The sequence below is a fragment of the Macadamia integrifolia genome, unplaced genomic scaffold (genome assembly GCF_013358625.1).
Source record: "Macadamia integrifolia cultivar HAES 741 unplaced genomic scaffold, SCU_Mint_v3 scaffold852, whole genome shotgun sequence".
Lineage (NCBI taxonomy): Eukaryota > Viridiplantae > Streptophyta > Magnoliopsida > Proteales > Proteaceae > Macadamia > Macadamia integrifolia.
Window position 1 is genome coordinate 152494 of NW_024870557.1, and position 27881 is coordinate 180374.

The 27881-nt window shown below is 37.4% G+C and overlaps 1 protein-coding gene across 4 annotated transcripts; it reads right to left on the reverse strand.

The window, feature by feature from the left end:
* LOC122070194 (ubiquitin C-terminal hydrolase 12-like) lies at positions 1–27723 on the reverse strand. Of its 4 annotated transcripts, none has more exons than XM_042634320.1 (32): positions 27446–27723; positions 27045–27108; positions 26669–26816; positions 26398–26555; positions 25444–25709; positions 25080–25298; positions 24890–24998; positions 24676–24791; positions 24109–24207; positions 13495–13604; positions 13139–13213; positions 12267–12345; positions 12012–12158; positions 11822–11902; positions 11599–11718; positions 8721–8843; positions 7469–7546; positions 7288–7376; positions 7064–7172; positions 6813–6881; positions 6605–6715; positions 4839–4894; positions 4546–4723; positions 4342–4443; positions 4179–4250; positions 3880–3945; positions 2608–2673; positions 1972–2058; positions 1723–1836; positions 998–1072; positions 818–904; positions 1–634 (listed from the first exon to the last, which is right to left on the reverse strand). In XM_042634320.1, exons 1-32 carry the CDS (start codon positions 27473–27475, stop codon positions 593–595), a joined length of 3345 nt encoding a protein of 1114 aa, XP_042490254.1. In that variant the 5' UTR covers positions 27476–27723; the 3' UTR covers positions 1–592. The 4 variants fall into 4 exon arrangements, with proteins under 4 accessions (XP_042490254.1, XP_042490253.1, XP_042490251.1 ...); XM_042634319.1 differs by having other exon boundaries at positions 26669–26819; XM_042634317.1 differs by having other exon boundaries at positions 1723–1839; positions 26669–26819; positions 27446–27721.
* Between the last annotated feature and the right edge of the window lie 158 nt (positions 27724–27881).

Genomic DNA, 27881 nt, shown 5'->3' on the forward strand with positions numbered 1-27881 from the left:
TGAAAAAGTCGCCTTGTATGGCCAATATGAGAGCTGGACAAGAAGGTATTTTCTTTTACACAAGCTTAAACGCCAGAATCAGCGGCATTAACAAACCACTGTACAACCCCCAAATCACCTGAGACACATCTAATGAGGGCAAAAAAACAGAATTAAAACCCCAAAAAATTATGTCAATGACAGCAAGCTATACCCTGTATACAACCCTAGTGCAAAATCTTCTTATGTACTTCTAAATTACACTGAAAATGATGATAGAATACCATCGACCTCGCACACAAGAAGGGGCCTTCAGAAAAGGCAAAAAAAAAGGATGTAAAATCGAACTCGAGGGGGTTGTCGCTGATGCCAGAAGAAACACACCACATTAGGAAAGTCTCTCCCACGCCCACACTGGAAATAAAGAGTAAATATGCAAGAAAACCGATTACAAAACCCTGCAGACACCATGTCACTGCTTAGCTTCCAATATCTGTTAGTCTTCTGTAATCCTGTTGAACTTTCACCTTTTTTCCCCCATTTTCACACCGACACATGCATCAGAGGCCATAGGGTTCAGCCAATGCTTGGGCGGAGGTTTGCCAACTTTTACCTAGTTGTAGATTTTTACCGGCTTCTCAAAAGTATGGCGGCTCTGCAAAATTTGGGAGACAAGGTCACTACTGTGGTAATGGATTCTCTTGGGTATCTGCCAACTCTTGCACTCATTTAGCATTCACATATTAGAAAAGACCAAAATATTTCTTGCCATCTGCTCGAGTTGTCACTAATCATTAATCAACAAAAATAGAGATCCCTCCAAGATCTTGCACTTTACCTGATTGGCCGCATAAGCCCTTTTAGGAGCACTGTCAGAGTGCTCCAGTCCAAGATATTGCTCCCAAGCTCCATAGACATCTCTTCTCTGAAGATGGGATCATAAACATTTAAAGTCACCAGAAATAAAATGAAGGACAAAACAGCTATGTCAGAAAACCAAAGTTACAAATGGTCCTACCTGAAAACGACTGGATACAACATCAGAATCTTGAAGATACTCAGGACGACCCAATGACAGAAATGCAAACTTCCACTGGACCAAAAAAAAAAGTTATATATTAGACATGCTCAGAAGAAAATCATTTTTTCTAATATTATGGACACATCTGATCAACAGTAAAGGATGCTCCGTTGTGACCAAGTGGTCACGGGTTTGAGCCGACTCTTTTTTTTCTGTGCAAGGAGCCTCATTGTACTGGTACGCTCTTTTATGGACACATGATCAATTGATGCGCATCCATTTATGAAAAATTACACTTTCAAACCCCCCCCCCCCCAAGCCAAAAAGGGGGGGGGGGGGGGATGGACGATGGATCTCCAGAGCAGGACCTCCACAGCAATTAAGTTTCTGATGGTTAATGATGCTTAGTTTCTTGTATGTATCAACTGAGTGAGTAAGATCCCGAAATGGATCGTCATATATGCCACTTCAACATCCATCTATAACAGTTCTCCAACTTTCAAATCAGGAAAACCACCCAGGTCCCCTCAAGCCTTTCAATTTAATTTAATTTTTAAAGATTTTACTCTTTCAAGGCCCCTGTAGACCACCCGCCTGATGGGGTACAGGATGTGTGGAGAGGTGCCACTAAGCCAATGCAGCCAAAAGGCATCCACTAGACGTATCTCCAACAAGTATAAGTAAAAAAAATAAATAAATAAAGAACAAGAAGAAAAAGATACCTTAGCAAACTCCTCATCTGGAACCTGCAATTTCCTCTGTATACGCAATTTAACTTCAGCTAAAGTCTCACCTTCATGAATGATCAAGAAAAAGGGCTCTCCAAAGTTCTGAACCTGCTGTTGAAACCAAAAATTTTAAATATAAGAACATTTTGATAGTTCATTTTATTCATGAATGAGAATCAGTAGGCAAAAATTCTACACTTTAAACAATAGTGATGGTTTGAAGATACAATATAATATTTTTACCATCTGGTTTTGGGAGGTATCTTTTGTGAAGTGGTAAACATGAATCAAGCGATCATGAGGACCAAGGTTTTTCTCTTCTTCAGGAATCTGCAGTAACAATCAATTAGAAAATCTGTCTTAAAATGCCAACCGTACCTTCAATTTGCAGTAAAAACGTAAATTTAATATTTTCAAGCCCAGGCCTCTAAGTTGTTTCAAGAACATATGAGCAAATCTGACTAAAAATTCGATAGATTCTAGAATCATTTTCAGGCAATTATTTTCTACTCAAAGCCGGAAGGATAAAAGTCTAGGTAGGTTTAAGTAGTCTCCTGTACCCATGGGAGTTGAGACTACATATGGTTAAATTATCCCCCCCCCCCCCCCCGCCGCCCCAAAAAAAAAAAAGAATTCAGTTTAAGAAGGCTCCTGTACCAGGTCTTGGGTAATAAAGGGTCCTATAGTTCAGCATGGAACATTCCAACAATTATCAAAGTCCAGATCTCACAAGACGAAAAACTCAGCATGTTTTTATTTGTTTTAAAACATATAACACAAATAAACAGGCATAGAAGTGCACCCACTACAAGCATGAAAAAATACAACAAAGCAAAATAAGCTACTTGACAATATGCTATACTGAAAGAATAAAGCTACCTCCTCGGCTCGCAGCGTCCAGTATTGATCATTTATGTTCTCTATCTTTTCACTTGGGGGAAATATCTGCAACGATGTTATTCAAGATTTACTCATCAGACAAGAAAGAACATCAATAGTAAAATTATGATCTGGTCCCAAGAGTTCCGTATGAAATTTATATATGCTGGCCCAAACAGATCTGCAACAATTCCTTTCATATATGCCAGATTTGTAAGTGCTGATCAGGGACATTCGCACTCAACACATAACAGGGTTTAGTCACCTCAGCTACTAAAGTAGACTAATTCCGAACCAGAAAAATTCAGCTAGAGACTAGTAGAAAAAAGACTGCAGAACAGAAATAGGATATGCAAGTAGCAGAAAAAAGTAGGATATGAAACTAACAGAACAGAAAAATGAAATTAGATTTAATACAATATAGAAGAATGATAGGACAGGGATGGAATCCACCAAACCCGTGAAGAGAATAAACCCGTCCACTAATAAATCCACCTTAGCCTTTATTTGGAACCCACCGAGCACACTACTGAATTCACAGCGGCAAAGATTCAGAAAGCCTGAATTGATATTAATTCAAATCATTCTTTTTTTATTTTTTTTTTGGGGGAGGGGGGGTGGGGCTTTACATCTATCTAAAATGTTAGCCAACCCAAGTAGAATAGCATCAGAACTTATTATAGATAACCTTATCCAAAAGAAAATAATAAAAAACAGCAACCTATATTTAAAGATAGAGACAAACAGGATTGTAAAGGCTAAGTTGTGTTGTTGTTGTCGTTGTAGTAGACAAACAAGATTGTAAACATTAGGCCTATTCCAGCTAAAAATAAGATGAAATAATAAATAAAAATTGAAATAGATAACAACTAAGATCCCAACTAATCCCGTATTCCTACCTCCTACTTATTTTTGAGGCCCATTAAAATAGCCAAATACAAGGAAAGCCCCTTAGACCAAAGGCCCAACACAAGGCTTATTTTCCACTAACGTGAGCCTATTTCTGTACTTTATCAGCATCAGCTACCTAACTTGGGAATATCAGTTAAAAAATCCTAGTTAAAGAAATTTAAACTTTAGTCATAATACATCTGCCCAAACCCTAGTTTTCAAGGCGTCGCCTAGGCATCCAGGCACCTTGGCCGCCTTGTTGGTGTTGTGTTTGGATCCCCTCCGACGCCTTGGGTCACCTAGACGTCGTGACAACTATGGCCAAAATAAATCATTGTTAATCCACTACAAGCAATTATAAGTTGAATATGGAACACGTACCTTATAGATTTTGTGATAGAAAACTTCAAGCAATCTGAGTTCTGCATTGGGATGAGACAGCTCAACCTGCTCCACAATTGATCACAAAAATAGGCTTACTTTCAACTTGCTTTTGTAGGATACTTACAACACAAACAGGAAACACGCTGACTGAAGAAGAGTTTTCTAAATCAATAAATCAAAAGCACCATTTATCTCACTAAGAGTGGACCCTAGCAGTCCAGAAAAGGTTACATGTATACCCTTCTAAAAGAGAAAAAGGAAACAAATCAAATGTCAGAGATGAAGCAAGCACTCACCTTAGTTTTTAGGTCATTAATTACATCAGCTACTGTGCTCTGTTTTGGAAGCCTTATACTATGAATGACCACCTGAAAATAAAAGGAAAGAGATGCAGTGTGCCAGTGTGATGCACACAATCTTGAAATAACCAAACTGACGACCACTAAGATCTACACTCACCTCGTCCTTTACGGCCGAATGGAAAGCAACTTTCAGAGTTTTCAAACCTTGCAATTCTGGCAGAGGGATATCCAATACTTCATAATACAAGATATCGGAAGTCTGTTGAAAATAATCCAATTGAAAAAAGCCATTCAATCGTTACCAAAAATTTAAGAGACATGAAAACCCTAAAAAAGATTCAATACCACGTTGATGATCTACCTGATTGTAGTGGACCAGCATGTCTGATAAATGCTCCACCCCCCGGTACTTAATTGGTTGGGGTTTAGGCTGCTGAGAGTAACAATTATGGGATGTGAGCCTAATTTTGGATGCATCATCCAAACCAAGTTGGCGAGCTACTCTTTCAACAACATCATCATATGTGTAAAGCTTTGACCTAGCAATTTCACAAGGAGAAAAGGGAGTGAATGAGAAAGAATTATATACCAAAAAAATTTCTATAATTATTAAAAAGTACAGTAAAAACAAAAGAAATATTCACTAATACTTACAACTCCAGACAAAAATCGTCCTCCTTTGGCTTCTCTAGAGATCGGAAATGAACAACCTGTTAATCATCAAATTATGTGAAGTCATGTCTATAGATATTCAGAATGAAGTAATATAGATAACAAGTAATACTTAGAAAAAGCCAAACCATTATAGAGTGAACTTTACACTATTCTAACACTAGTAAGCAACAAGCTTCATGACAACAGTGCTATAAATTGTTCCTCACAACAATCTGACGAGAGTGCAGAAGACCAGAATAATGCATCAAGCAGAACTGATGAAACAATTTGAAGTAGGGCAGCATTTCCCCCATAATATTCCTGGGGATTTCAAAGTCCTTAAACTTTCAATAAAATTGTTTCACTTGCAAAAAAAATAAAATAAAATCTTAATATTCTCTAAAGACCAGCATACTTTTGGGCAACTTTTTTTCCCAATGAATAAGAGACTTTATTAAAGCAAAAGGTCAGCTGCACAGCCATAAAGTGCAAGAAAAAGGACAACAGCCACCCATCCTCAAGAACAGATTACAATAATAGGAACTCTTCCAAATACCCCCCAGTCTTCCTGTGTTTCTTACTCATCCACTAATAGAAAAAGAAGCATTACCACCCATATTAATGAGACGTAACCTTCTAATGAGATACATGCATCTCCAAAGACCACCTCGAATGCAGTACCAATTTATGAATAGCGTGAACCACATCAAATACCAAGCATCAAACATCAAACATCAAGTATAGAATTTACCAAGAAGTCTCTGAACCATCAATTTCGACCTTCAGCTCTGCAGTGGTAGTAAATCTTATTTTGATTCCTAAAGACCAAAGACTGGCTATCAAACTTCAGTTCGATAGTATAGGGAGGGGGAGAGAAACCCTACATTACTAGAACACAGCAACAGCACCCATAGAGGATGCAACAGATCTCCAACAGCAAAATTAAAGCCCATGAAAGTCTTCGAGAGACAAAATCAAGCAGTTCTCATGACAATTATAAGCTACATACCAACAGGATCTATCTGTTCACATGAAAATAATAAGTTACATCCCAACAAGATCTACTCTATCATCTAAGCATCCTTTTGTAAGCATCCTTTTGTTCCCTCCAAATAGTCCAAATGCCAAGTAGAGAAGTGCCAAAGCAGCTTTCCTCTCTTTCCAGAGGGAACAAAATAGCCAAAATCCCACATTTTACCGCAAAGATGCGGTCATACACCTGGATTCTTCAGTTGATCTCATACTCATATAGACACAACACAAAAGCATAAAAGCAGCAGCAAACATGTCAGATACTCAAATGCTGCTACTTGGTTTCAAACTCAGTGCTGTTAACTTGGCTACATTATGATGCTTTTGAAGAACCACCATAGTACAAATTTGGCAACTAGAGGATATAGTAGATGACATCATAACCATCACAAATCGACACTGAAACATAAAAACATGCTTGCGCAAAACACTGAATCAACTATTACTGTTTAACCTAATGAACTGTAGAATGTTGTTTTATGATATAACATACCACTGAATTAACTGTTTACTTAATCTAACACACTGTAGAATTTCATTTACGAAATAATATAAAGCCCACATTTCTCCATTACCCTCTTCCTTCTACACCAATAACTGCCAATGCCACTATTAACACAACTAATATCACCAGTAGTACATAATTAGCCAAATGTGGTTTTGAACCAATATGAAAAGTGAATGCTTGTAAAATAGTCAAAATACAGACTCGCACTAATTCAGAAAAGGCATACCTGGCGATTGTGTACATATTCCAAAAATGATGGAACATCAGGATATCGGTATTGATCATCACTGTCAACTGGAGGAGACTTCTGAAAACAAATTATGTCCCCATCTTCAAGCTGCAAACAAAGGAAACATATTATAGCAATCAGTCCAGAAAATGAAAGCAACAATAAGTCAAATCACACAATACAATCACCCCTACATAATAAATACCTGGCTAGATCGAAAAGTGAGTTTTTTGTCTATGTGTTCACACATGACACTAGGCTCAAACTTAATTTCCTGGCAAGCACAAAAGCATGGGCATGAAACTTAGATAAATAACAAATTCCCGCTGTATGGTATATCCAAAGGGAAGTTCACAAAATAACACAAAAACTCTGCAACAGACAATAGATGGGCTTATATTCCCTCCTCGTGGGAGAGGGAACAAAGAAAATTGAAGTAAAGGACCAGAGATTAACCTCATAAAGTTCAATTTCTTCACTGGGGGCAAAGCCAGCCATTTCATTTAGTTTTGCTAGTATATCCACAGGCTTACCAATACCCTTAACAAAAAGCCTTCCAACATAGCTGGAAAAATTAAACAAAAATAAAACAAAATAAAATAAAAATCAATCACATCATTTGTTTACCCAAAAAAAATGCCTAGAGAAGAAACAGTAAAAGGGCAGGAAACACTAAGCACCGGAGCTCTTCTTTCTCAGCATCATATAGCTTGAAGAAAAGCAGAATATCCTCTTTTGTCTTGTCCGGTGGAGGAATAGAATGCAAATCCTGTATGACATTACAGAAAAGCATTCAGAGTGCACAAAAACACAAGTCAAGCAAGCTTGACAGTGTATCATATTACATTAAATAACAATTACCGGCCCAAGCTCCACTTCCAAGAATAACTTAAGTTCTGCATTATGCGCTTTATTTGAAACCTCCCTTAACTGTCCAACCTACAGGAATGTTGCACAAAACATAAAATGCATGTCTTCCATGTAATAGGCAACAATAATATTAGAGAACCAACCAACCTGTTGATTTAAATGCCTAAACCAGAACCAGAAGCATATATTGCAAAGACAACTAATGGGGTTTCAGAGATCCTTTCTATTGGGTTTTGCAATAATCTCAACCCTCAACAAAATCCCTTCATCTATCATAACCACTGGCAGACCCGAAGCAAAGAGTTCAGCTTAGATCAGAAAAATTTTAATTCAAAACCCAAAATTTAGCATCCTTAAGATCCACTACTGCTGGATTGAGTTCCCAAGAGATGAGTCTATTTTGGCATACCTTCCTCCAGTTTTGAATACTCTGGCACTAACCTCATAATGGCATTATAATGTCAAATGACATATATAAACCCACCCGATGATTTTAAGCTTGACAGTTGTTTTGCAGGGACATCACTGATTTTTTTTTTGGCCGTGTGGGGGTGGGGGGGAAGAGGAAAGATTTATTATATATTAAGGTGGTAAGACCCCCTATCCCCACCCAACACAACCGAGTGAAGGTGGACTTCGACCATACAACTGAGTCCCTTACCAGAGAAGGTGGGACTCGACTGATTCTTGCTCTTGTATCTTATAATCAAGTCTGATCACATTGAGAGAAAGGAATAAAGGAATAGCATCCAAGAAAGCTTTGCATGGACTAAAAGCAATGTGTGCAAAAACAGAAGTATAGCAACAAGATGGTCAGTCAACAACTAAGCAAGTGACTTTCTCCTTAATGACATCACAAAGGGCACAATGATTGTGCATTTTCTTATTGCACACTTACGATGGTGAAACCCTTTGACAAAGTAAAAAACAGTCCGCTAGAGAGGGAGTGCACCCTTCACCAAACAAAACAAGAACTCAGAATAATTAAAACCTCAGCTGTCCTTTTTTTTTTTTTTTTTTCCTGGGGGGAGAGAAGAAAAGAAATAGCTTTCTCATCAATGCTTTATAATCTTCACACAGAACCCTTGTTACAAAATTTGTATTCTCCTCAAGTCAAGGAACCCCAACCAGAGCAATAAGCAGCAAGAAATATAGCAATACACAAAGCCCTACATTCAGGATTAATTTTTAATAAGGTGCTGGAAACTAATAAAACAATTAAGATATGACTGAAAGTATTTACAGATTGCTGTTCTTCCTGATGAGTCAATGGCCGGTTTGGACGATATGTATGGTTTTGACGCTTGGCCCAAAGCCAAAAGCGCTGATATTGCACTGGAATGCCAAACTCTTTCGCAACCTCCTCCTGAGAACCACTTAATAGTTAGATAATACCAAAACAACTTGAATATTGCAAATTCTTTGCATGTATGAACAGACCACACACAACTAAGATAAAATGATCATTCATTAGTGAACCGAGTATGTATCCCCCCAACCCCCCATCCCCCAGGCGGCAAAAAAAAAAAAATGAGGATCACATAACAAAACAAAAATAAATATTTGAAACTAATAACTCCCCAGAAACACCAAATTTATGATCACAATGAAGAGTAGGCCCCTTTTGCTAAAATGTACAAGCATACTTGTCACGGTGATGCTTAGGTGTCCAGGCTCTTTCTTGGGTCGAAGGTTACAGCACAACATGTTGACATTTCATGATTTTACATCGATTTATGTTTGTTGTTTTGTTTTTTGATGAATATGCTTATATTATATTCTATGCTTTGTTTATTATATGTTGGTTTTCTCATATTACGTCACTACTAACATAATTATATCATATTACATCATAGTTGTCAAAGCGCCACCTACGCGACAAGGCTTTTTTTGGGACATAGGCGTTCCACCGCCCTATTGTATGAACATCCTGGTATTTTTTTATTATTATTATATAAAATTACATGCCTTTACTGATGTTTTGATTAGGTTTGTGTAGAATTTTTATATACAGTGTGATACATGGGATCATGCCTTTGTATTAAAATAATGATAAAAATAACAATAATAACAAATAAAGAAAGGGAGAAGAAGATTTCATCTTGAGATGAAGGAACCAAAGTTAAAACCCTTATCTACTACTTGCTTCCTTGGCCAATTGGTTGTTTTAACTAAGTTATTTGGATTTCATATAATGGTGAAAATTAAAAAACAAAGGGAAAAGGAAGGAGAAGAGAAAATAAAGTACAGCTGGTGAGTGATATTAATCCAATTTTTCCCATGTCTCCTTTCCCAACCGGCAGTCTCAAGAATGTTGTGTGTCGTGCGACTCCTCGTCTCCTCCGCTCTTGTGTCCATGAACTCTACCACATAGTTTATGCCTCTTTGGATTTTACAGCTAGGAACGAAACTGTATCCATGTTTTACAATCATTCATTCACGCTTAGGAAGGCCCTCCAACTCCTTGAGTCACCTAGTGCCTTGACAACTATAAATTGTCTTGATATGACCTCTATGCTGCATGTAAGCATAACCATATAAAATTATCATTGCTATATAGTCATATAATACAAGCCTAGGTGGGTGCCTTGTCACATAAGCACATCTTCAATGGCTTGGGTCACTTAGTCAAGGTGGCAACTATGTACAAATAAGGGCTTAAAGCTGATGCCTGATGTAACCCAATTGTAATTGGGAATTCACTACATTGGCCCCCCACAGTTCTTGCACTAATCACCACACCATCATACATATCTTTAATTATGTCCACATATTTACTTAAAACACTTCTCTTCTCTAGTACTTGCCAGATTAACTCTCTACGGACTTTGTCATAAGTTTTTCTAGGTTAATAAAAAACATGAAGATCCTTCTTGCAATCTCTAGATCTTTCCATTAGTTTCCTAAGTAAATAGCTTATGTTGTGGATATTCCTGGCATAAACCAAATTGGTTCTCTGTAACAGTAGTTTCTTAAGTGGGTTTCAACAACCCTCTCCCATAATTTCATGGTATGACTCATTAGTTTTATGCCTCTATAATTATTGCAGCTCTGAATATCACCTATATTTTTGTAAATCAGAACCACAATGCTTCTAGTTCATTCATCAGGCATTTTCCCTATGCTCATAATCTTATTAAACAATTTGGTAAGTCAAGATAAACCATAGATTCCTAAGCTCTTCCACTCTTCTATTGGAACCTCATCTGAGCCTTGTGCCTTTCCCACTTCCATTCTCCTTAAAGCTTCATTTACTTCAAACACCCTAATTTTTCATACATGTCTACGATATGTGGTGTCTTAATGGGTAATGCAATCTTCCGGGACACTTATACTCAAAATGTCTTCATTTCGTAGATTGTAGAAATGATGTTTCCATCTTTCCTAAATATCCTCATCCCTTATTAGTTCTTTACCATCTTCAAATTTAATACATCAAACATGGTCGAGATCTCTACTCCTTTCCCTCATTTTAGCTAATCTTATAGATAGTTTTCCCCCCTTCCTTTGTGCTCAAATTGTTATAAAGATCTTCATATTTCTTCGCATTGTTTTTCCCACAATCTTGTTAACTCACAACACCTAGATAACAAACTCACCCCCAACGGCCAAACATTACAACCCAAACCATTGAACATTGGCAATAAAAACATAAAATCTCATGATGAATATTTTATAGTGCTTAAGCACACATGAAAGAATGATTTCCTAAAAATAAAATCTGCCACAGAAAATTCTAACATAGGACAAATTCTGAATACACCAACATTACCACTCAGATTGAAAACAGCAACAAAAATTTCGAAAACCCATCAACGAAGACAAGATAAAGAAAACATGTTATATTTAATGAGTACCATATTGCATTTTGCAACATAAGATAATAAATTTGCTTGTCCACACCCCTTCCCCTCCCCCTCCCCCTCCCCATGAGGAAAGAAAAACTACAGATATTCCATTGGTATTTTGCCTCAATTTCCGTTAACTCTTTCAAATAATATACCAACTGAGTATGTCATGAACCACTATATGGCAAAGATAATAATCCCCAAATATTATGTCAACAAGAACCAGTATATCAACTCAACTGAATGCAATGCAAACACTTAAGTGAACCATACCTTGAAAAGGATAAAAGGCATTTGTTTTTGAATACGGAAGCTCCGGACTTTATCATGATCCACAAGATCAAAATAAATATCCTTTCCAATCTGCTCAACAAGATCCTCATTCCGTGCAACCTAATCGTTCAAAACAACTTTAGTAAGAAAAGCAAGTGGTTCACCAATTCTACCCCTTGGTAGACAATCAATGATTCAAAAAATCCATGCTGCATATCTTTACCTTAATGATTGTATAAAGGTGTGCCTCAGCTTTTTCCTTTTTCTTGTGCTCCTTTTCTTCCTGTTCTTTCTTCAACCTTATCTGAAATGCAAGGCTAGATGTGCTCAGTCAAATTTCCCCCAACACCCCCCCCCCCCAAAAAAAGAAAGAAAAATCTATTAAAATGAACATTTCAAATAAATTATCCTACCCTAAGGTGCTCAGCTATGTCCTTCTCATCCACATCACAAATTATTTTCTCTTTGTCACTTTCACGTATATACACAAGCATGTATGCATTGGAGTACTTTGTAAATTTAAATGGAGTGTTGTTGAACCCAGGATTTGTCTGCGGCAACTGTTTTGAGATAAGGTGAAAAGAATGAGCATGTGTTAATATGAAATGCCAGTTGAAGGATCTTTAGAGAATGTGCACTTAGAAGCATATAGGTTACATGAATATCACCTCTTCCTCACCACCATACTGCTCTTCCAAGGCCCTCTTCATATCTTCTTTCGTTACCCGTTCATCATCAAACTTGAACCTGAATATAATAGCAACTTAAAAGTTACAATGGAGAATTAAGGGTTGATATAATCACAACGCTGTTGGACCACACAAAAATAGCTTAACAGAAATCTTTAACAGTTCATATGTTGTAAACTATAATACAGTTTCTGAGCCAGTAAAGCATTAAGGTGTCACAAATACATAAATCAGAGCGCACAAGAACATGCTTCAACCCACGAAAAACCCCATCTGAGCAGTGCAAAGGTGAAGCAAATATCAAGAAAACCACCACTAAGACAGTGTAACCAAAAACCAAAGGTTCAAGAATTAGTGAAGAGCTTATGACTTTACAAGAGCCGAACGAATGATTAAAAGTTTTTGACACCTTGTACACTACACATCATAACCATGGTTTTGAGGATCGTTACCAGCTTGTCCAGTCTGAATTGGTATCTGGCCTGACTTATCTGAACTATTATATACCATGGATCACCTAAACCATTGTGCATATCAGGTCTTTGCTCCTCGGATTGGTCGATACTTTTGATTAGATTGTTTGATCCACAAACCGATCTGGATCAGTAGCACCCATGACCTTAGCATAGTTTTTTCATACAAGTGCCTAAACTTGGCAAAACACAGATAGGTTCAGTACCACCAACGATCAAGCACAGTTCTTTCATAGAAGTCTCCTAATCTTGGCAAAACACTTACAATTTAACAGACAGCAGTAAATTATGGAAGCCTTTATTTGAGCCCCAACAATATTCTTAGAATTTCAAAACAGTTCAATACAAATACCACCATTTCAAGGCCATGCTACCCACCATTGATCAGTGAGGGTCGGCCTGATAAAAGCATAATAATGTCCACCATGCACGCCACCACTGTGAACCAAAACACTGCAAACAAAGATGGATGAGTAGGGGACAGGATGAATGGAAAAAAATAGTCTTTTTTTTTTTTTTTTCAAGTGCAATACAGAGTTAGAAACAAAATATTCCTATTCAGACGGGGTAAATCCAAAACTACTCACCAAACAACAATAACGCAAGAAATTTGTTTACTCAGGAATTTCAACAACCCAATAACAAAAGAAACATAATTATACATCATCACTCAAGTGATGACCAATATTTTAATATTAAAACCCAAACAGTGTCATTCCTGATACAACTGATACCTGTGAAGTGTATAAAGGTTGCGAACTCTCCGATCTGCTTCAGGAGACAAATATTTTCCATTATCTCGATCAAGGTCCAATTGCAGAGGAAATTCGTAACGGTCATTTATCTGCAATAACGAAAGTAAGCTAAACAATTAAACCATTTTGAGAAGAGAACATCAAAAAGTATAGGGGGGAAATTATTCTCCCAAACAAAAGAAATTCAGTTTCTTTTATAACTGAGAAAAAATATATTCAGTTCATGGTGCTAAAAAACAAAATATAATGGTTCAATCAAACAAATAATGACCAAAAGAAGCGACCCCTGATGCTTACTAAAAAAGCAGTACATGAAGCAACTATTTGAATTTCGACTTGAAATATACTTTTTTAGTTGACCCACTAGAGCTCCACAAAAAGGCACTTAAAGTTACCAAGCGAAGAGGAAGACCAAAAGGGCAGTGCCATGATAAGATCTGTCCCTAACATAGCCACGAAGCAACTCCCCTCCCCCCCCCCCCCCCCCCAAAAAGAAAAAAAAAAGGCTCAAATACAAAGCCTGTACCAAAAGACAGCAGCCCCAAGCAGTGACTAACGGTGGACATTGGTGAAATTTGTCAACAGAGTTATAAGGTTCAACGCATTATTAAAAGGAAAAAAAGAAAACCAGTGTTAATCTGATGGTAATTTATACCAAGATTTATGTCAGGAAGCCTTTGTACTGATTCTATTATACACTGTGATGCAGCACTGAAGACATATGCAAGGAAGAAGAAGAGAGGAGTCGACCAGGCCTAGTACTAAGGCCCATGACTTTGCTTGATAGGGTTTATTAGTTTCTAATTTCAGTTTAATTATTTTCTAATTTCAGTAGCTTTAATTCCTAGTTTCTATTTCTAGTTTTAGTAACTAGAAGACTTGCTATTTTTTTTAAGTTTCTATTTCAATTTTAAGTAACTACTTTAGTTTAAAGTTGTAATCCCCCATCAAAGCTTATAAATAAAGAGGAGGGCTCCCATTAAGCCCCCACGATTTATGAATTAAAAGAAGAAAAAAAAGCTTGCTGCTCTCACTGCTTCTCTGTGTAGAGCCTACTGTGTGTTTGATCACAGTGAAAGGGTTTGGTGTGTGATCCAACGACTCCTTGCGGTGGCAAGCCCAGGAGGATCTTCTTAGTCTTAGTATTTCTTCTTTCTTCAAGGGTCTACTGCTGATCAATCGAACCAGTTGTGAATTGATTTGACTGGTCCAAGTTAGTTCTACATTAATAATGGTTTGGGTCATAGTTCGAAATCTCGCCCGTATTTTGGTTTTTTTTTTTTTTTGGTCAAAACGAAATAAGGCACAAATCAATATGTGTACCATATTTTGGTCGAAATTTAGGTATTTAGGCCGAAATTTCAGTATCGTTTTGGTATCTCGCCGAAACAATACATTTCATGCCTTACAAATACAACATTTCGTTGAGAAAATTGAAATTTCGGTATCGTTTCGGTATCTCGCTGAAATCTCGACTCTGTCTCACCTGTCTTGGTGGTTTTGGTTCCATTTGCATATTTTGAAGGAAAAACACTCCAACAAGCCTCTAATTAGCCACATCATCACACATTTTGACTTCCATTGGACTCCCTACAAGAAGATCTACACATTCAAATCTTAGGAAAGGTAAAATTTTTTGTCCAAAACCAAATTTTTTTTTTTTTGAGATAGTATATAAATACATGGTAAAATTTTCAGAACAGTTCGACGGCTGCTGCCAAACGATCAAAAACAATGTCATGTTCTAATATTTTTTGCATTTTTATATTCTAAGTATGTTTATTAACCTTAAAATAAACTACCCACCAAGTTTCAGGTCAAAATATGGCCGTTTGACAACCGAAACAGTCAACCGAAACAAACAAAAAAAAATACACCATCTCGGCAAAATCTCACCAAAATTTCGGTATTTCTGTGTTTTTGAACCCACCGAAACGAAATTTCGAACCTTGATTTGGATAACCTCCAGAATATTAGGAATAGAATGTAATCCTTTAGAGAACAAAGACGGAGGTAGGGTTCTTGTCTGTCAAACAAATTCATTTGACAATTCATTTTTTGTGGATTGTTTGCCAGAATCAGTCAAATTCTGCAAATTCAAACCGATTTGAATCGGAATCAGATTAGAATCAATAGGACCTGATTCAGGCCTGATTCTAGATTTTTAAACCTTGATAAGTTGCATTGGATTTGCTCATGTGTCACGACCACCAGCTGCCAACAACTCTTTTTCTTCAGCCACATGAATTATGTAAATGATCTCCAGGTTGCTCTATGATCTCTCCCACTAAAAAATTGAACAGCTATTGCATTGAAACTATTTTTCCAATGCAAAAGCACAACTTACTGGGATACCTCTGAGCATGTTGTTTCTTGATCGCATAACATGAAGTAAGCACTTCTTTTTCTTTTTTAAAGGGGGGGGGGGGGAGGGTAAATTAAAATTTCATTAAAGAAAGCGAAAAGGCAACCAACCTGTACACTCAGTTACTGTATAAAGCCCTCCAGTTTGATTTGTAAGCGTCAGTCAAAGATGAGAATCTTTGACATATACCATAAAGGTATAATAAAGCTCAATCAAAATTTTTATTGGGACAAATAATGAATAAAGCAGTTTCACAGTATGCAACACAGTCAAAAATTTTCATGGGATTTAATTAAATTATTTAACATTTATTTGTATCCCTAAATTCTAATAGCAACCAAGGAATTTATTTTTCTCAATACAACCTCAGGATCATAGTACTCTCTAGGCACAAAAGGATCCTCTTTCCAATAATAGAAGAAACAAAATTCAAACTCGTGTGTTCTTTTCAACAGATGCAGAATTCCAGCAAAAGAGAAGATGAGCTTGCTGTTTTTGGTTTGGTTTAGTTTAGTTTATTGGGTCCAACTGAACCTATGGTTCACGTTTTGTTTAAATTAGGCTTAATTTGAGTGTCCAATGGGTTATATGGACCATGGGTTTACTATTGTAATGGGCGAAGCCTAGAAACCCAAATATTAGGGATTTGAATCCTACACATGATTACGTAGTTACTTTCTATTTGGGTGTTTATTGTTTGTTTTAGAAGATTTGGCGAAGATTGAGTGGAGGATATTATAGAGGGATGAATGAAGATTTGCATGGTCCCATGTGATTTGTGTAGAGAGAAGATTATCTAGAAGATAGCTGGAACATTATGTTAGATCTACTACTAGTAGTTTCTATTTTTTGTAAAGGGTCTTAGGCTCTCTTTGGTATCATTTTTTGTTTTTCTAACACAACGTTTTTGCAGGGTGTTTGGTATCATTTATGGACCCTATTTCTACTTAAAATTAATAGGAATAAAACATAAACCATAAATGGGTCTATATTTTGGCCTTTTTTAGCCATTTATGCAGACACATTAATGAGCACATGTTCATAACTTCCAAAATAGAGGGGTAAAATAGTCCATCTGCTTTTTTTATTGGAAAAGCAAGCCCCCATTCCCACCGCCCAACCCTGCAGCCCGTAGCCTCCCCAAAATCCCCTCTGCAAAGGAGGTCCGTCATTCCATAGCAAGATATAATAGAAATTATAACTTGAGCACAACACCTCCTTCTGTGAGAGAACTAAATGACAAGAAATCAAGGCCACAGAAGCATCAACTACCATGAAAGCTTTTGATTGAGAAAGAGAGATAGAGAGAGAGAGAGAACTCAGTACGCCAAATCTGCTTGCATATCTCTTGGAGCAATTTATGGGGCGTATTAAGGAGATTCAATAAATGAATTCATGAAGTTTTTGCTGAGATTTCACTCACTCAGAATTTGGAATATTTTCTTCCATTGAAAGAATCTGAACTGAAATTTTTGATAAGAAATCCCACTAAAACAGGAAAGATTTTTTTTCCCTTTTCTTTTCTTTCCTTTTAAGGATTTTAGAGTTATATATGTCAACATATGGTTGTTAAGACAAGAGGAACTAATTTCCATTGATTTGAATGTAAAGGAAAGAAATTATAACATACTATTTCAAAGCATACAAGATTGAGCTTTATCTTCGAGGTTTGAATTGGCTCCAGTAACCAAGGATTAAAGTATCGATATCGGTCGGCCAAAATTAAGATACGTATCGGAGGGTATCGTATCCTATCGGAGATACGCTAAGATACGCATATAAATAGATATGAAACACCTTTTTAAACACTTTTGCATAAAAATTGTTAAAAAAAACTATTGATAACATGTATTATGTATAAACACTAAATTGAGGGTATCGTACTAAGAATTCAAGGTTTGTAGTTGTCCCATGAATGTAAAATCCTTGTTCCCAACCTTGATTTCCACTTTAATTAGAGAGAAATATGATTGGCAGCAACTTTGGAACAAAAACCCCTCAAAAAATCGTGTTTTTTGAAAAATACCCATCTTGGCCATTATATGACCGTAGCGCACTGTATCGGGACATACCGATACTCACCAATATATACCGATCGATACTTACCGATACGTATTGATCGATACATACCAACACTCACTAATACGTACCAATACATACAAAACGTATATTTCACCTCGATTTTATATTTTCCATAGAGTATCAGTACGTATCGATGGTGTATCGGTGCATATTGGTATGTATCGTAGTATATATATCGATATGAAAGTATTTTAAAAATCTCACATATAGTATCGGTGTGTATCGTAAATGTAGGCTAAATTTAAGATACGTATCGGAGGGTATCGTATCGGTATCGGAGATACTTTAAACCATGCCAGTAACTCCATTTTTGGAGATTATTATTTGGGTTTTGTTCGAGTGGGATTTTTTGTGGTATTTTGTCTGGGACTTCAAAGGATTTCAGCAAAACACGAGGGATTCTAGAAAACCTTTAGTGAAGATCAGAATGGTAATAAAGAGAAACAAAGATAGTAGTAGTACCCAAGGATTAAAGTATCAGTATTGGTCGCTTATCGGTCGGCCAAAATTAAGATACATATAGGAGGGTATCGTATTGGAGATATGCTAAAAATACGCACATAAATGGATAGAAAACATTTTTTTATACACTTTTGCAAAAAAAAATGTTAAAAAAGTTATATATAACATGTATTACGCATACACTAAATTGAGAGTATCGCACTAAGAATCCAAGGTTTGTAGTTATCCCATAAATGTAAAATCTTTGTTCCCAACCTTGATTTCCACTTTACTTAGAGAGAAAAAAAAAAAGTCTGCCAGAAACTTTTGAACAAAAACCCCTCAAAAATCGTGTTTTTTTTTTTAAAAAAACGACCCATCTTGGCCATTATATGACCGTAGCGCACCATATTGGCACGTATCATACCGTATCGGTATGTCATACCAAAACTTACATTTCACCTCAATTTTTAATTTTTCATAGAGTATCGGTATGTATCATAGGATACAAATCGATACGAAAGGATTTAAAAAATTTCATGTATCGTATCAGTAAGGGCAGATACAAATACGTATCGGCCGATAAGGTACGATACGTACCAATACTTTAAACCATGGTAGTACCAAGATTCGAAAACTCGCCGAAATCTTGGATATTTTGGTATATTTTTTTTACCGAGACGAAATGGCATATGCAATATAAAAGTACATAATTTCGATCATATTTTAGTCATCTCGGTCACATTTCAGCCATTTTGGTCATTTCATTTCAAAATTTGGCTCATTTCGGCCCCAAAAATGCACTACTTTGTCGAAATTTCGACCATCTCGATCATTTTGTTTCGCTAAATTCAGCCACTTCAACCATTAGCCCCCAAAATGGCCAGCAAAATACATGGGAAAAAGTACACCATTTCGACGAAATCTCAGCAAATTTCGATATTTCGGTGGTTTTGAAACCACCGAAACAAAACAAGTTCTTGAACCTCGAGTAGTACTAGTAGGAGGAGGGTGGGGTTGCAGTCAGTGGCAGGGGGGGATGGGGATGGGGCTGAGGCTGGGGCTGGCTGACATTGGAGAGAGAAAGAGAGATGCTCTAGGTGCGGTGGCAGCGGAAGGAGAGAGATATAATGGTGGATTGATAAAACGATCGAGATACTTCCCACCCCATCCAATGACCAATAAGACGGTAGTGTATAAATTCCATTACACACCACTAGTGAGTGGTAGATTTCTCCCTCTAAAATTAGTTACACCTAGGTAGTTACCAAACTGTTTTCTCATTCCAACCTATATTATGTCTAATGTTTACCACACAGTTTTCATTTTTGATCGAGAATGGTTTCCATTAATGCCTTCGCTGGGCAGCCTTTTCCTTTGTTGTTCCTTCTAACATTGAGGGAAAAAAACAATTTGGAAGCACTGAGGTCCTGCGGAAATCAATCTGCTTGCTATGGAGCTTTCAAAGCTATAGCATCCTGCCCGTAAGTTCTCTACCCTAGGGAGAATTGGATGAGGGCAGACTTTAGTATCCCCTGTTGACCTTCTTTTGTAGATAGAATCTTCAATGAGTGGAAACAATCACCCTTAGACATAAAGGCGCTACTTCGACCAACTCTGATTTTTTAAATAGACCATAAACAAAAATAAAAATGACACCAAAGGGAGCCTTAGTTGTGAATCAATAGCTATGATGCAGATTTGCAACTAACCGAAATGACCCTTTTGGCAATTTAGACCGAAATGAATTGGATGTTTGGAATTAGGATGATATCTTAGTTTATTTAGATTTTAGTAGTAGGATTTATCTTGTAATTTTCTATTTTTAGTTCTAGTAGACTAATTCGCAGTAGCATTTATTTAGGATATTATTTCCCTTTACAAGTCCAAGTTAATACCCCGCTTTGTTTCAGTTAATGGTTAGGAGTCTCTAATTTCTTTAAATACCTTGTATTCAACATGAGATTAGCCTGGAATGAAATTTTATTGAGTTGTTTATGGTGCCAGATTGGTACAACAGCAAGGTCATGTGACCTCCTCTTTCTAAGAAGAGCAACTGAGTGCATGAGGCTCCCGCTACTACAGGCTCTGGAAGGGGAAAATGTATGCAGCCTTACCCCTGCTTCGCAGGAAAGGCAGTTTCCAAGTTTTGAACCTGTGGCCAACATGTTGCAATAGTGCAACTTCACCGTTGTGCCACAGGCTCGCCCACTATGTGACCTCCTCTCTCTCCTCCTCCTCCTAAGTCTCTCTCGTCTCTCCTCATCTTTGTACTATTATATCTTCTTCTTCTTCTCTCTTTCCCTTTCTTCTTTATTATCATTATTACTGTTTTGTACTCTCTACAAACAACAACAAAAAAGCTTTATCCCAACTTAATGGGGTCGGCTACAAGGATCCAAGCAAAGCCAAGGAAAAAGAAAAGTAGGCGTTAAAGGAAACAAATTAGTACTAACTAACGAAGTAGAACACAGCTAAAGGGTGATGCTTCAGAGAACACTGTTTTGTCCTCTCTATTAACTGTAATTATGTTGGGAACTCCGACGGTGCGATTCAGACCAGATTGGAATTTTTGGAACACCTCTCACTGTAAAGGGTGACGCTTCATACTGATTTTCAGTCAGAGTTTCAGTCAAAGATTCAATAGAAACTGTGACATATTTACCTGAAACTAAACTTGTTCTTCCTTCCACCGCGTGGATCAATTTCAGAGTTCCGATGTTCGATTAATGTTTGCTTTTGTGTGTCTTTGAGGCTGGGATTCAATAAGGGCCATAAGGCAGGTGCAAACCTGTTCACAAGTTTTCTTGACATTTAGAGCTTCAATTAAGTGGCTGGATCAGCTGCAAAGTTCCATGTTTTCCACCATTGACGTTGCCGGAGGTTGAAGACAACTCCTAAACCCAAATCATGGGTTTGTTTTACCCTTATAAAGTCCTTTTGTGGAAATATCACTCCCCTCCCCCTAAACTCAAAGATTCTTTCTATCGTCCCTCGCCATGAGGAATGGCTATTATGTCATCAAAAAAATTCTCAATACCAAAACTAACCCCACACATGTTGAAATACCCAATATATCCTTCATGAAATCAAATCGAGTAATCCCTTTCCCTCTTAACCGTGTTCAGCTCACTCTCTGCATCTTCTTCTACACTTCAAAGTTGAAACCCTAGGCTCCATTGCGTTGAAGATCTCTTACGGTTCTTCCAAGTTCCAAAAGATGTGTTTACAGGAATCGAGAAGAAATATTTTCTCAATTTCCAAATTAACCCCATTATACAGATTCGAGATCTTCCTTTTCCATCAAATTACACATTTCAGAAACGTTTCAGCAGATGCATTAACCATGCTCACTTCAAGTTATTAACCATCAATGATCCAGCCTTTCCAGAAATTCAACCATTACTGCTCCACAACCTCGTCTGCTTCTGTATAAAATTATAGATTCAAAGATGCAGGAGCAGGGTGAGATACACATAGAGTGGAAATGGCTATCAAACAACTATATAAGTTTGTATCTCCTTCTTCACAACCTCTTTCTTCCATTTGCTGCAAGGGAAAACCCTCAGTTCCGATTTAAAGCCGTTAATCATGGTGGCTGGCTCGTCACCAAAGGATGGATTGAACCGTCTATTTGATGAAATTCCCAACAAAGGTTTCTTGACTGGGTTTGTCTGTAATCGTTAATTTCTTTCATTTTTGGATGCAACCCAACTCCAGGTCAGGTCTCACCAGAAATCAGATCGAATCTTCTAATGCAAAAGAGAAAATTTTGTTTTATCACGTGAAAATTCTAATGAGACGACCTTCCAGTTCCGGGTATTTAACAAACAGTTCTAGCATACATAGAAGCGGTTTCAAACATCTCTGTTAGATCAGAAACGATTGAGATGGTGAGGAAAGTTGACGACTTAAATCCAATTCGAATCAGAGAACCAAATGGATTCTTCTTACAGGTAAAATTTAGAAAATCACGTCTAAGCTTCCTCAAATAATGCTGCTGCATCTAACAATTTTGTTCTGAAATGAGTTTTGTGTTTTAGTTTGTAAAACTAAAACAAAAACAACCAGGTGAAGACGGAGGAGTCTGTCACAGCTGACTCATAAGGGGGCGACAAGCCAATAATCGAATGGAGACTCTCCAGTCTCCACTAGAAGAATGTTTCATCGAACTTTTCCATCAACAAAGCCGAAAGTTCACTGAACTTTCTCACCAACAAAGCCGAAAATGACTTCAACATGTATGGGGGTAGTTTCGGTATTACGAAAAAAAATTGATGACTTGACAGTCATTCCTCACGGTGAGGGATAATAGATAGAATCTTTGAGTTTAGGGGGAGGGGAGTGATACTTCTGAAAAGTGTAGGGGGAACTTGATATTTCGCCATAGTTCAAGGGACGAGTGATATTTCCTTTTTTTCTAATTTGTCAATTTTACATAATCTTCCTAGTTTTCCCTTTTCAAACAACTTTACATTACCCATGAATTGCTACTTTCCTTTGTTAAGAGTGCCTCCATTAATTTATTAAATTGCCACAGCTCTCTTATATTTGGATTTCAATTGTTCGATTGGGCCCACAAGTGATCCAAAATGGGTTTCAGAACCCCAGATCCACATCAAGCTGCTTAGTTGTTAGTTGTCAGTATTTTCTCTTCTTTCTTTGTGTTTTAAGTTTTAACAACTAGATTTTCTTTCTACAAAGTTGCCTTTTTTTTTCTACAGTTACTATTTTGTAAGCTAATTAGTAGCCAAGACTTACTATTCAGGTAACCAGCTTCAATATATTATAAAAATACAAGAGAAGGGAGACACTCCCAGTGGTTTGACTATTCAGTTATTGAGTTGTCTTTGTGAGTTGCATGCTACAGTGGTGATTCAGTAGCAAACTCAAGGTGGTGAAGCCTCCACAGGCCTTGATAGTGATGCCTGGTCATATCCATTCTTTTCCCTTTCTTCCCTTCATCTTTTATTCCTTCTTCCATATTTTAAGAAAAAATTGTTAGAAAATTCTGTATCAATATTGGTTTGTCCGTATATGCGATCCTGCACACTCACTCAGAGCACAAAACCCAATTCAATTTCTCTATTCAATCACTGTGTCCATTGTTGGGTACATGCAAGTATTTAATGAGCAAAACCAAAGACTCCTACTTAGACTCTAAAAAGGAAACAAGTTCTAAAAAGAAACAGGTTGTAAACCGACTCCAACCCAAAACAAATAGAGAAAATAAAAGACATAAAAATAAATTAATTAATCCCAGCCCTTGTTGGATCGGTTCTTCCTGGCTCTTGGCTTCGAAAGCCGGTCATGCTGGTCCAACAAATCAAGTGCTACTGTATCACTGCTGCAATTAATATCTCCTACTGGTTCGAGATCGAATCTGTATTAATGTTGGACGAAAATTTATAGTATTAAGCCTTTGATTCTGCATTTAGGGCTTAATATGAGCTGTCCTCAGTTTCATGTTGCATTATGTATGACTTCACAAAGGGGAAAGCTCTTAAATTCTCTCCACAAAAGGGCAGAGTCCATAAATTAAACCATAATGACACTCAGGCAATTTCTTTCCCCATTCATCATTTCACTTCACTAATGACTGAACAAAGCAAACACACATCAAGCAAAGATATAAACAGGGAAGATATACAGCAATTATACAAAAAAGACCATTATATAGAATGAGAGGCAGCATAAATACTAACCTTCACCATAGTGTCTCGCATAAAATCATACTCAAACCGTTTTAGCTGAAGCTGAAGGACAGGGGGGAAGTCAATAAACAGGACACCCTTCCTAGCATCCTGGAAAATCAAAATAACATTTCTTCTAAGAATCATCTTCAAGCAAGTCATCAGCAATGATCATGTTTACATCATTGTGTCATGCAATTAAACATAAAACAAATGGTTCACTAAATCCAAAAGAAAATTGAAAAAATACACAAAAATGAACAAGACATTAGAAATGATAAAACTTCAAAGATGTATCTTCTTGTTGTCACTAGTGTAGCAACTTTGGAAGGCTACAACAGATGAATTCGACAGATCTAAGGAGTAAGGACTGACTAAAAAGTCATTTTTGAGTTCCAAAAAAAAAAAACAATTTAGAGCTTGATTTCTCATCGAAATGGCTCGTCAGAAATGCCTCACACATTTCATTGTGTGATGCAGGATAGGCTTGGAAGCCTCCAAAAACTATGAGTTTGAAGCTTGAGATGCTCACACATTACTATATTGCTCACCATTAACAATGAACAGATAGCATCTTACCTGTAGTCCATGTTGCTCAGCATGATACTTGTTATCACCCTCAAGGCGTTCAACTTCCACATACTTATCAAAAGAAGCATAGACATCTCGACAGCCTTTGACATCAAGCTGAAGGTCTGTTGCACACATATACAGAGTTGACTATTGTAAGGACAAGGATTAAGACCATACCGATCTAACCTGGAAAACTCAATACCAAAACCAAGATACATACCATAAAATGACTCTTTTCTTGTAGACTTGTAGTCCACATTAATACATTCAATGTAATTCATATGGTGCCCTTCAAACAACTGTTGTATTGTACCCTCCACAACAGTTCCCTGAGCCAGTAGATAAAAAGTAAGTACACATTGCCTCCACAAATCATATAAAATTGGAAAAGAGCAACAACAATAAACCACCTTCATTTTATCTTCCAGCTTTTCACACAGAACTCTATTAAGTTCTTGTACATCATGTTGCATGAACGAATCATACGTGTCCCATCCAAAAGATTTGGTCAGCTCTTTTGTAGCAACACTGTTGTCACTGTACTGAACCTTATAAAATAAGCTCTGCAGAGCCAAGGGGATGCTCCCTGATGGCATATCATTCTCAGTTGTTGGCATATGGTACACAGCCTGAACAACACAATATCAAAAACAAAACTTTATTATTAGAAAGGTAAAATTATAGGGAAGGGGGGGGGGGGGGGAGGGGGTAGCAGCAATGGAAGATGTTATCAAGTAGATAGCATGAAAAGTGAAAACCAATTCAAGGCCTGACCTTTCTAAAGTAGGGTATATGGTACAAAGTCTGGAGGAGAGAATTCATGTAACAGGTTGCTCCTTGGTTCTTAAGTCCGACATAACCTGTTTCCTTTTTCGAGTCATATGTCCAGTAATCCACAACCCTTCGGACAGCAACCTCGGCTTCAACTATAATAGTGTCATTCAAAAGATATCCTCTACCAGGGTCATACAGTTCACTGAGAGGCATGAACGACGTAAAACCCCAATCACTCTCTCGAGCATTGAATTGGTGTTGTGTGTCTGCACAGAGTAGAAGACTGAAGTTATCACCAAATATAAAGGTGTAACCAATACTCATCCTCCTAGCTCTTCCGCCAATAAGAAACACCAATACCAAAACAAACTGGAGGTATATCGTCTAACAAATCGTAACGAAAAGACCAGACTTTCATTACAATAATTAGCACAAATCAACTATATGTGGTGGAGTGCATTGGTATAAAATGGGAAATGTACGTTGTTATTTCTCCTATACAACTACAACTACAACTACAACTAAAACCCATGTCCATCACATAAAAGCCAAAGGAACCTTTTTTGGACCAGTTCTTGTAAGTGAGGCAATGGGGAACAAACCCACCACTCAAAAAGTGATAAAAATATTATGACGTATAGGAGGTCGCAGAGGTAGCTCCACTATGAATATGCCAAGTCCAGACCAAATCTTAAGGAAACTTTTCAGCAAGGTTCTTGTCAGTGAGGCAATAGCAGTGATATGGGAGAGTAGAGTGACAAATATATGTGAGAGAAACTCTTTGGGTGATTATAAAATAAAATTAAGGCTGGTTTCCCAATTATGCATGAACATCTGAAAGACAAAATTGGTCCAGAAAACTACCTTCCCCTAAGTAAACAAAATTGCAGGATTTTACAAATAAACTAATCCAACTAGATAAAAAAAGGCAGAGAAGATGATGAAAGATTATACCTTTTCTAACTGTGTATTTACTATGAATTTGATTCATCACAGCCAAGCTGAATTGAGCATATCTACTCCATCCGTAAGGCAAATTTGCTGAATCTGCAACATCTAGATACATGGACAAATGGTCCACGTTGTTTCCCTTAGGAAAAATCAGCACCCGCCTGCCCAAAGCAATGCAAGGGTCTGAGATTGATCGAATGGAAGAAATTCAAGTACCCATCAAGTTGCAGAAGAAATCAAAAAAAAGGGAACAAGGGAATAGAGATCAACATACCACTTATAACCCCCAACAAAGAAAACTTCAGAGTAGTGCTTCTTGGTGTTCAACCTAGTAAAGTTTTCTATCGTCCACGTGAATCTTGAAGATGGAGGATCCTCGACTGGCTGGTTCTCAACCGTACTCGCAGTCTCCGCTTGTGCAACTACTAATAAGTAACAAAGTAATCAGGAAAAGAGAAAATATCGAAACCCTAAGAACAGTCACCGTAAACAAACTACGAAGCCCACTGTAACTCCCTAATCATTAAAAAAAAAAAAAAAAAAAAAAAATTGAGCCATGTCCGACGGATCAAGCTAACCAAATCTGAGAGAATACAAACGATACGTCACAAAATTCACAGTACATGCCCATTTACAACTAAAAGTATCACCTTCCATTGGCTGGGGACCTTCTGTGAAATCCGAATGAGGGACCAACATCTCGTCGTCTTCCTGCTGCAAAACGAAGCACGAATCAGTGCTTCGATCCAGTAAAACCAAACTCTGTTAATTGAATGAAAACCCTAAACATCGAATGAAGCTGCAATGGAATTGGCGAAATTGAGGACTGAGTTCGATTCAAAACCTCCGAATCAGAAAAACAAAACCTATGACGAAAAATTGATTAAGCTAAACTACAATACAGATAGCACTATCGAGAGACTGATTGAATACAAAAGCATTTACGAAATCAAAATACCGATATTTAGGTTGAGACTTGAGAGAGAGAGAGAGAAAGAGAGAGATAGAGAGGTAGAAAGAGAAAGGGCGAGGGAGAGAGATGATGTCATACATCCAGCGGTGGCGGGGTCAGCATAGTCATGGATTGTGAGTGATTGGTCGTCCGATCGACGAATCCGTAAATGGCGGAGGAAGATGAACTGCAGAGACAAACAGAGAGAGAGAGAGAGAGAGAGAGAGAGAGAGAGAGAGAGAGAGAGATAGAAAGGAGAGGAGACTCTGCAACGATACACCACCGAAAACTGGTTCCGGAAAATGGCCTGGGAATTATTTCGAGGAGGAGTATTTTCGGGATTTCAAGGCCAAAGTAAGAGGAATTGAGAAGCTACTACGCGTCTATACGCTTTACATTTCTACATAGATTACACCAAGAAATACACTTCTATATAGATAGACTCTCTCTCTCTCTCTTTTCTCATATGAAATAACGTTTGTATCTTAGTTATGGGAGAGGATTCTCTAAGCAAGTGGGATAAGAGAGCCAATTA

Excerpts from the sequence above, each read along its gene's own strand:
- LOC122070194 (XM_042634317.1), bottom strand. The coding sequence starts at position 27,475 with ATGACTATGCTGACCCCGCCACCGCTGGAT. Across the intron at positions 24,999-25,079 it reads AGCTGGAAGATAAAATGAAG|GGAACTGTTGTGGAGGGTAC; the intron begins GTGGTTTATTGT and ends CTACTGGCTCAG. Across the intron at positions 4,895-6,604 it reads AATATGTACACAATCGCCAG|GTTGTTCATTTCCGATCTCT; the intron begins GTATGCCTTTTC and ends GATGATTAACAG.